The following is a 10,729-nucleotide window of genomic DNA, read 5'->3' as shown; positions in this document are numbered from 1 at the left end:
CTCTTTCTCCCTCTTACTCTCTCCCTCTCTCATGCCCTCCTTCTCTCAATCGCTCATTCTCTTTCCCGCCTCTCTTTTTTTTTTTTTTTTTTCTCTCTCTCTCTCTCTCCCTCTTTCCTCTCTCTTTCCCTCCCTCTCTCCCTCTTTCCTCTCTCTTTCCCTCCCTCTCTCCCACTCTCTTTATCTCCCTTTCTCCCATCTCCCACTTTCCTTCCCTCTCTCCATAATATTTCTCCTTTTCTCTCTCCATCCCTCTATCCTCATCCCTCCCTCCCTTCCTTCATCTCTCCCCATTTCTCTCTCCATCCCCCTCTCTCCCTATCTCTCCATCACTCCTCCCCCTCCATCCCCCTCTTTCTCCATTCCCCTCTCTCCCTATCTCTCCATCTTTCCCTCCCCCTCTCTCTCCCTCTCTCTCCAGCCCCTTCTCTCCCTATCTCTCCCTCCCTCCCCCTCCCTCTCTCTCTCTCTCTCTCTCTCTCTCTCTCTCTCTCTCTCTCTCTCTCTCTCTCTCTCTCTCTCTCTCTCTCTCTCTCTCTCTCTCTCTCCCTCTCTCTCTCTCTCTCTCTCTCTCTCTCCCCTTCCCTCCGTCTCCCTCTCTCTCCCTCCCCCTCACTCCCCTGGTCCTTGCCCACCATCACGGTTATTTACCAAATATAGTCTGACAAAGCAGAAGTGGGATTTCTCCCCTGATTGAAGATCAAAGTGTCCCAGTCTCCTCCTCAAAGCCCGCCCAGTCTATTAGGCGTCCTTAAGAACAGAAGAAACATCAATTTCTGCCACATCAATGGCGGCTTCATAATCAATTGGAAAAGACACTTGTATGGGGATGCAAATCTTATCTTTGTCTTACTAGAGCTTTTAGAAGATGCATGTCAGGATTTAATGTTATGAAATAAAAGGGGGATGTGGGGGGGAAGGCGGGGGGCTGGTTTTTAATCTAAAGATGCAGAGGCGTAATGGTGGAAATCAAAGCCTGGAGACTGCGGTAATTACAGGAGGAGTTTGGCTATCCTTATTAATATTGATCAAGTATACTGTGATCTGAACTCCGGGCTTAAGATGAATGTGGTAGGTGGTTAATGAACACAAAATAGAACAGGCTCTCGTATCCGGGGCCTACGCGCTTAACCCAGCTACACTGACCGCCTCTTTCGTTTTCTCGGAGGAAAAAATGACCAAATACATAACCTCGAAGAAATGTAAAAAATAATCAATCAATTGTGCTTTTCTTTCTGCTCGGCACTCTTTCACTATGGTTAATTTGCGCATTGAGGAGATGCGTGGCCGTGCCTTTGAGCGTCAGGGAGACAGGCAGTTGTGTCAAAAGGGAATCCAAGGTCATTCCTTGATGAGCAGGCGTGCGGCTTTAAAATGGCCCCTAAATAAACTGCTATCCTCCCGGCAAGTGGATGCACAAAAGACGGCGTTTCCATCGTCGTCACAAACACACACACACACACACACACACACACACACACACACACACACACACACACACACACACACACACACGCACACGCATATATATACACACACACACACACACACACACACACACACACACACACACACACACACACACACACACATACACACACTCGCACACCCAATGCAGCGGTGGATCAGAGAGTGCTGGAAAGATCTCATTTTGAAGTGTAAATAAGTCGGGACTCAAAAACGTGACGCTGTGGAGGCCATCAATTCTCTTTTCTACCTCTTCATCATCTTCATTATTGTCATCGTCATCATTATCATCATTTTTTCTGGGGTTGGTTCCAGTGCTTTCTAAGCCTTAAACGGTGTCTAAGTGGCACCCAAAGACTTCCATTTCATGCGGTGGAGCACAGGATCACGTAGTGGAGAATATCCATTAATGTTTTTTTCATTGAAATTCATGTATCCAAATCCTGCAGCTATGCCAAGACGTAAACAATAGCGAGCGTGCGAGGCGGGGCCGGAGCCACCCATGTGAAAAGCATTGATTGTTGCTAGCTTGAAGCTCTCGATATATTGGCTGCAGAAGTTGAGGCTGATTGATTTTTCTGCATTAATTTCGGATCCTGGTTGGAAAACCATTAGGGGCCCAGACAAAAACAGCAGTAAGGTCCGGGCCCCTGAGTGCTGTATGTGTGTCTGTGTGTGTTTGTGTGTAGGTGTGTGTGTAAGTGTGTGTGTGTGTGTGTGTGTTTGTGTGTGTGTGTGTGTGTGTGTAGGTGTGTGAGTGTGCATGTGTGTGCGTGTGTGTGTATGGGAGTGCACACTTGCGTGCACACTACTTCTTGTTACTCAAACTATAGATCTACTATGGTCGCAGAATATTTGATCAACCAAAACATTGAACTCTGTCTGTTTGACAACAGACATTGTTAAGATCCGTATTGATAGAAACAGAAATACAGGAGAGGTCATCAATAATTTAAAACAAAACAATGCCCTCAGCCCCCGCATAACCGAATACTGGAGTCATTACGGACAAACCTTAAAACAAAAAGCATACCTTAAAGATTCCGCTCCAAGCGTACAACACATGTGTGATATTGACAACAGAGACCAACTAGTGCGCCTAGCCGACAACTCCTCCACCACCGCAACATGTGAACTCATTGCTCATTTTAAATGAATTTATTTGGAGGGCATTTGAAATTGCATCGCACAAAAGGTTTTCCTTTTGGACACTGTGTACTGTATGGCACATTTAACCTTCGACACAGTTGAAAAATGTTTTGGGTCAACAGATTAAAGAAATGTAGCGCACAAAAGGCTTTGAGAGTAGCATCTATATGCTTTCCTTTTTCCTTTTCTTCCCCTATTGACCATAAGAGGGTTTGAATCTATGGTGGTTAGTCTAACTTTTAAATGATTTATGCTACTTTGAAACTAGCGGTTGGTGTAGAGGTTGGCGTACAGATGCGAAGAGGGCCTTAAGGTGTTACTTCAATGTTGACCTCTCATTCGAAACGCAGTGTGGATGTTCAGATCAACGTGTTTACTCCTAGTCTTCCTCCGATGCTGTGTATTATGGGATGTAAATGGATAAGCAAGGTCCAACCCATTTCTCCACCACCTTCTCTCCTCCAACCCCGTCTTTGTTGAGCCGCTAAAACGAACGGTGAATGCGCCATCTTAAACACAACCCGCTATCGCTCCTCTACAAGATAAATAATTCTCTTTTCACAGCGTGCCTCAATCCTCCATCTGGTAAACACATCAAAACATATCGTCTCCATGGTTTTCCCTCCTTAGACCAATTCCGACCGGTTTGTTGGAAGACAATGGCAGCGGCGTGGCAATGGCGGTTCTTTACATCCTGCCGTAACCCAGCTGGGCACCTTCACCTTGGCCTCGCATCTTTCTGCCTGCACCTCCTTATTTGCACAAAGAATATAGATTCAGATGAATCCTACATCTACGTCCGGTATGTTTGTTTGTGCTCGTCGGCCTTTGTGTCTGCGTAAACAATAACAAGGGCCGCGAGATGTACCCTAGATGTTCTGCATTCACCATAGAATATTTTGTAATCTTTTTTCTCGACTCAAGGTCGTCGTTCCAATGTGGCAGAGTAGAGCCCACAGGAGGAGGAAGAATAAACGGATCAGCCTCACATCTTTAATGCCGCTTCGTGTAATCAGCCGGCTCGCGCGCGCTTGTCTTTTTTTTTCAGCGGTACTAAAGCAAGGCGGTGGGAGAAAGCTCAAGTGGATCCGAAGCAAGGACGCTGGAGGATGAGAAGGGAGCGCGGTGTGTCGCAAACTCTTACAGTGTAGAACCAGGAGGATCACTGCTCTTTATCTGCATACCACTAATACTACAGACACTCCTACTGCTACTGCCATCACCAACTTCTTCTACTGCTGCTACCACTGCTGCCACTACTAACACCATTACTACTAATTCTGAGCCTGCACATTGAACAAACCAGAGAAGAGAAGCAAACTGTTTAATTTAACTAATTATAAATGTATTTATATCCATACTGTTTCCATCCCTATGTGTATCCCTGACAAGCTTCATACAGTAGGTGCAAGTAGGCCTTATATTGACAAGATTTGTTTATGTAAAATTGCACTAGCCTGTGAATATTCATACACCATGCCCTTTCTCTCTCTCTCTCTTTCTCTCCTTCTCTCCCTCTCTCTCTCTCTCTCTCTCTCTCTCTCTCTCTCTCTCTCTCTCTCTCTCTCTCTCTCTCTCTCTCTCTCTCTCTCTCTCTCTCTAGCTATTCAGATTCAGAAAAATGTATTGTCTGTCGTAACAGAAAATCCTATATCCAAATCTATTAATTTTTTTATGATATGCTGCACGTGAACCTCCTAAGATAGCCCAATTTGATTGGTTCGCTATCTCGGGATGTTGGGCAATATCCCATGATTGAGATCTCAAACTCGAGATATTGTTACAGTCGTCTCGTCACGCTAATAAAAACAAATAAATCGTCAATTAAAACAAATAAATCACGGCAAAAAATGTTTTCGTGTTTATTTTTGGAGTGTTCACGTGTAGAATAATTGTTAAATATCTATATGTATGCATATAGATATATATAAATGTCTAAACATAATGTGTATATATATAAATGTATATATGACACGCAACAGCTCCCTATTGGCTGTTGGTCCCCCAATAGACAAATAAAAGTGATTGCTTTAAATTGAGGCTCAGGAAGGTTAAACTGCCCTCAGCCTGCTTTTAATTATAGAGCCATTCATTCATTCATGAATGTCAGAAAGTCATTGTGATTCACTCCTTTTCTCTCCCCACTATTCTCCTTCACAGTCAGGGCCCCTGCTTCCTGTCTGGTGCCAGGAACAGGCCGGAGCTGGCATGAGGTGCGTTAACAATGAGAGCCGGGGTCAACCTCCTGCGGCACCAGAGGGGTGGAGCTTTATGGTTTGAAAGGAGGACATCCATGTCGATTGAGACACAAAAGGCCTGGGACCACCAGGGCAACACATTGGTCTGGTTCCCAAAGCATTGAAGAAGACGAGCAAGAATAGAAAAGTGAAGATAAAGTTATATCGGAACTCCCAAAGTCGGACTGTGAACGTCAGCCTGACTTCAGGTCAAAGCAGTTTGGATCATTCATCTCCTAATCAAGTTTCGGTCATTCGTGGATTCGCTGTAATTCTTAATCGCATATTTAATTCAACTGATCATATGGGGGGCACGACTTGACCCCCAGACGACAAGTTGTGGATACGTTCTGCCTCGGGGTAAGACGTATCCTTGAGCAAAATGCATCTTCACCAACCTGTTCCTCAATGTAAAATTGGACAAAAAACTCATTAGCAGACATTTTTTTGGTACATTTATGTCCCCAAAGCACGTCAGGAAGGAACTTTCCCATCCAGATGATTTTATATGATACCAGAAATTAGAAAGATGCGTGAAGATTGAGGAAGATGCAGTCCTTAAGTGTGGCTTGGTACTTCTGGACTATCAAATGTCTAAGTCAGTAGACAGTCCGCCATTAGCCCTGCCACTTCCTGACAGCCAGCTGGTCGGTGTCCCCTCAGTCCCCCCCCTCCCCCACCCTGCTGCTCCCAGGTGTGTCCATATCGGCCGGGTTCAGGACCGGCCCTGCACATTGATTAATGGCCATCGCGTCCGTTTATGAAAAAAGGGTTGTCTTGTTTGTTTTGGAGTCCGGCGCCGACAGCTTCTCTGGCCCACTACGTTTCCCACGCTGCGTTTTTTTCCTGGAGGCCCAAAGGAGGTGTGTGTGTGTGTGTGTGTGTGTGTGTGTGTGTGTGTGTGTGTGTGTGTGCGTGTGTGTGTGAGTGTGAGTGTGTGTGTGTGTGTGTGTGTGTGTGTGTGTGTGTGTGTGTGTGTGTGTGTGTGTGTGTGTGTGCGTGCGTGCGTGTGTGTGGACAGTGCCCACTTATGATAAAAAAACTGGCGTACGTTGGATTCATCACGGATGTTCGAACCTGCGGATAGCCAATTGGGCAGAAACATCCACCAAGACTCCACCCCCCTCCAACGTGTAAATAATCTTGCGGAGGAAGAACATGAGCCTGCTGCCTATGCTTTACAGGCGGATTTAATCTATAAGGCTCGCTGTTGATCGATCAGTGGCCCCGTGTAATGAAATGGCCGTTGAAGTCCAAGTTTCTGATATTAATTGCATTATGACAGGGTGAGTGCTATTGATTCTAGATCTGTCAGAGCGATGGACCGCAGAGGTTGGTCTTCATCACCGCAAACATCTCTCTCTCTCTCCCTCCCTCTCTCTCTCTCTCTCTCTCTCTCTCTCTCTCTCTCTCTCTCTCTCTCTCTCTCCAGAATACACCATAACAGTACATCACAATAAAATTGTTGTTACATGTTATATTCAAAAGATGTTATGGCGTCAGTGACTGCTCAGAGACACTATCTTCTTCATTTAGACACTGTTATCCACTGTTATAAGAAGACTTTGAGTTGATTTGTGGATACATGTCATTAAAGGAAGGGTAAGCAGTTTGGATACACTGGCCACTAAAAATCCCACCCATCCCTCAGGCCCCCTTAAACAGCTCCTCCCCACAAACACGTGACTAGCCTTTTGGAAGATTCCGGTCCAGCGTAATGCGTGCACCAGCAGAGAGCGTGCAGGTAGCAGAGTAGATAGACGCGTAAGCCATCCAATCATTTTATTAGGGCCGGATTTAATGATTGGTTGGGTTTATCACAGTCCTGCAACATCCACAGACACCTGATTACTTTTTTGGTCATTTGATGACAAAGGTTTTGACTTATTTATTCAGATCGGGATGTAAAAAAATAATAGAAATGATCTATATCCTCCCTATCCTATATCATAGAATGTATGCAGTCAGGGTATCTTCTTAATATCATTAAATGCAATAGAAAATACAACAAAAATAATAGTATTCACTATTATGCACATTGGAATATATTTTCATAATGTGAAAAGGAAACATTGGTTTAGAAAAACATGTAATCTTAATGTTTTTGAATTAAGAACAAATAGTGAAGACGGCACTAATTTAGTTTGGCAGCTTGGCACTCAAATGTCGTATACCATGAAACTAGGATTGAATGGCATCACATAGATATGTTTATGTATATATATATTTAAATATAATTGATATACAGTATATACACATTCATATCAACTATATTTATATATATATATTATACAGATAAACATAAATAGACAAGTAATGTTCAAAGTATTCTCAGCCCTATCTCAAGCCCTTCAAAACCCTCATTGTGATCCTTGTCTGCATGTACTCTATATGGCCCATCATAATTATAATAATAAGATAGGGCGCACCAGAGGGGCTACGGAGACACTGGATCACAAACACATCATCGGGCGCTTATACAGTTTACCCTGTAGCTCCCTCGTACAGAACCACAACACGGAGGTCAGGATTATCCCGTGGATGTCACACACCTGAATAGCAGCAGCCTAAACTAATCATATATACTGTAATTCTTCGAGCGGAGAAGCTTTATCGCTAGATCTGCCAAACGCCCACTCAAAATCAATGCTGCAACATATGACTTCCTTTCAGAGGTTTTTTACATACAGTTAAAGTACCGATAAAGTCTGGCAAGCAGGCAAAATGGGAGAAAAAATAATATTTGTTCATTTTTTTCCCGCTTTCTTACTTAGAAGAAAACGCACTGCTCAGCTCAGCACAATGTAGGCCCTATCCAAAATTATATTTTATCCATAAGAGAAATAGGCCTACATTTATACATATTTGGGAATATATAGCTGAATAGGTAACCAATAGAAAACAGCAATATATATGGCTTAAATGCATTGAATATCTATATATATTCATACATATATACTGTATATATAGCTTAAAGGCATTGAAGTCACTAATGCACCATCAGAGGCAGGTGTCTCCACGACAGCAGGGTGACGACATCACCCCGCGACCCCTCTGACCCCTGCTGAGCCAATCCAGGGGAGAGTCCGGCTCGGAGCTCGGCTGCCTTGGTCTGGGCTGTGTGGGCTCAGGTTTGTAGAGCTGCTAGCAGCAGGGGAGCGCGCCCCTCCTTCCACTGGCTGTCTGTAGTCACACAAACTGGAGGACAGGGGTCCTTCCCTCCATCCCTGTGTTGGCTCCCTCCTTTCATTTTCTCTCCTCCACACTCTCCCGCTCCTCCTTTTTTATTGCTCACATAGTTCTGTTTTTGTGCCTCTATAAATTGTACTGTCCTCCTCCTGCTCCACCTGTCTCCATCCATCGTTGTCTCGCTCCCCTCCTTTTTTCTCCTCCAAGCTTTGTTTCTCTCCTCCCCTTTTTATTCCTCCTTTCTGCCCTCCTTGCGTTGTCTCTCTCCATTTCCTCTCCTCCTCCCCTCTTTTTTTCTATCTTCTCCATTCTTGTGTTATCTCTGATGCTCCCTGTTCATTTTCCTCTCCTCAGCGCCTCCCCTCCAGCTCACCGGGTGGTTTGTAGGGAGATAATGCTAAACCATAGACTCTGCCTTGTTCCCCCAAATCCTAATCAGGAATCATTTATTTATATATTTTATTATAGAATGATTCGCTTTTATAGTGAACCTACTGCCTGGTCTGGATTTGATGACAGCTTCTGATTCACTGCACTTATCTGTGCTTTGCAATACACATTCTCTTTATGTGTATTTAAGAACAGAGTTGAAAAGAGGACAATATTTAGTGTGGACAATATTTGTATATAGCTTTAATACACCACTTTTTTTCTTCTTGTAATTTTAATGTTTGCTGGAGGGTAAATGTAACATACAAACCACAATGTTTGGTTTCAATTACATTATGTTAAAAAAATGACCTGTACGGTTTTTTGTTTAATATATATATATTCAAAAAGCAGCTATTGCAATAATAGCGCATTTCCTTTTATAGTTTCAGATAGTGCTCGTGAAGCACAGGTTATGCGCTCAAACGCTTGCGCGTGCCAATTCACGCACGCGCGCGGACACCTTTGCACAGTAACAGTAGGATTTGTTGTAGGTTTTCCTTCATATTCCCAACAGAATTTGACATCATGCGCTTTTTTCCATATTATTTAGTGGTTAATAAAACACCTGAGGGTAGATTCATATTTAAATTAAAGTCACGTTCCTCGTTGGAACTCCCGGCAGTGACGTGACCCTAATTGATTGGCACGCGCAATGCAGGGCGAGTTGAGATGGCTTACTTTAATCAGGCCAAGCTTATTATTCGGTTTTAATAAAAATACAATAGCCCTTAAAACCCAAAGGAACTTCGTAAGAGAAGTGAGATCCAAAGGTAGGCCTATGCTATTTGTTTTTTTTTACGTGTCGTGCTTATGCTGAAGATGTAAAGAGGCACACGAGCCTGTCTAACATGTTAACGTTAAAATCTTCAGAGCTAGCCATCATGGTCAGCTCCACTGCTCCACCTCAAAGATGTTGGTCAAGGTAAAACAAGCAAAGATCATCATTTAGTGGTGTTTGTGTTCAACTAAGACACAACCCTGGAATAAGCCTACTGTCAGTCGGCCTTATCGACAAACAGGTGGCGCAAATGATACACACAGGCTTTATTAATATTAAAATGAATTGTCACTATTATTTCAATTAATACAATAAAAGATCCGCAGTGTAGGCTATGCGAAGTAGAAATCTTAAATATAAACCTACGATCATTGTTAAATAGTTTGACAGATTGCTAACCAAACAAAGCCAATATATATATATATATATATATATATATATATATATATATATATATATATATATATATATATATATATATATATATATATATATATATATATATATATACTCTCAACACTTTCCGTAAGCTCTATAATATATTTATAAAACAATGTGCTTATGTGTCACAACTGCAAAAGGGTGGTAGAAAATGTTGTGTTACAAGTGAAAGTGGTTGAAAATAGCCCGAGGAAGTGCCCTCTGTTCAGCCTCACCAGGAGACCGCCCATATGCGTATAATCCATATTTGCAAGCGAGTCCTATCTACCTCCTATTTTGCCATTCCGGAGCAAAAGAAAATAGTGGCGCTTCGCTGTCCTGCTTCCCAGCCGCTTTTCCTTTTCCTCGCATGCTTTTTCACTGCAGTCGACTCGTCCGCGCCGGCTTCCTCCTCCAGCCCTCTTTTTTTTTTTTCCTATTTATGAAAACGTCACTTCAAGTCCCTCCCTGTTTGAATCTCATTAAGTTTTCTTGTGTGTTTCTCCCTGTCAATAATCCCTGAATCCAGACTCTCTCTATTTCCATCCCTCTCTATCTGTCAATCAGCGCCGCCTTTGAACTGAAAACCACTCCGACCAACTTCAACTCACTCAATCCGTGCGGCTGAGCTCCATCTCCGGCTTCTTTTTCTGCCAAGATTCCCTTCTTTTTTAGTTTCTACTTCACCGCCAGTGCTTGGAAAACGCCAGTACAGACCCTAAACTTAAACTCGGATTCTAGATCACCAAGATCAAGGGTTTAAAACTTTGTGTTTTGTCCCCCAAAATTGCTCGGGAACATGCCGCAGCTCAACGGCGGTGGAGGGGACGATTTGGGTGCGAACGATGAGATGATTTCCTTCAAAGACGAAGGGGAGCCGGAGGAGAAGATCTCGGAGAACTCCTCGGCAGAAAGGGATTTAGCAGATGTCAAATCTTCTCTTGTGAATGAATCAGAAACGCATCAAAACAGCTCGTCAGATTCAGAGGTAAGAGACAAATTAACTAAACCGATTGTCCTCTATATCGCCAGGCCTGTAACGCTGTCGCGTCGCATT

The 10,729-nt window shown here is 43.4% G+C and overlaps 1 protein-coding gene across 23 annotated transcripts in view; it reads left to right on the top strand.

Moving 5' to 3' along the window:
* Positions 1 to 9,978: 9,978 nt before the first annotated feature.
* Positions 9,979 to 10,729, top strand: part of tcf7l2 (transcription factor 7 like 2) — a 101,757-nt gene continuing 101,006 nt past the window's right edge. For 12 of the 23 annotated variants that reach the window (XM_030339988.1, XM_030339985.1, XM_030339983.1 and 9 more), the window contains exon 1: positions 9,980 to 10,660. In XM_030339988.1, the coding sequence (XP_030195848.1) occupies positions 10,472 to 10,660 (189 nt within the window). In that variant the 5' untranslated portion in view covers positions 9,980 to 10,471. Of the gene's footprint in view, positions 10,661 to 10,729 lie in introns of all 23 variants that reach the window. The other 11 variants (XM_030339989.1, XM_030339990.1, XM_030339986.1 and 8 more) reach the window with 3 other exon arrangements.

The sequence above is a fragment of the Gadus morhua genome, chromosome 18 (assembly GCF_902167405.1).
Source record: "Gadus morhua chromosome 18, gadMor3.0, whole genome shotgun sequence".
NCBI lineage: Eukaryota > Metazoa > Chordata > Actinopteri > Gadiformes > Gadidae > Gadus > Gadus morhua.
The sequence above is the reverse complement of the archived record's forward strand: the minus strand, read 5'-3'. Positions and strand labels throughout refer to the sequence as shown.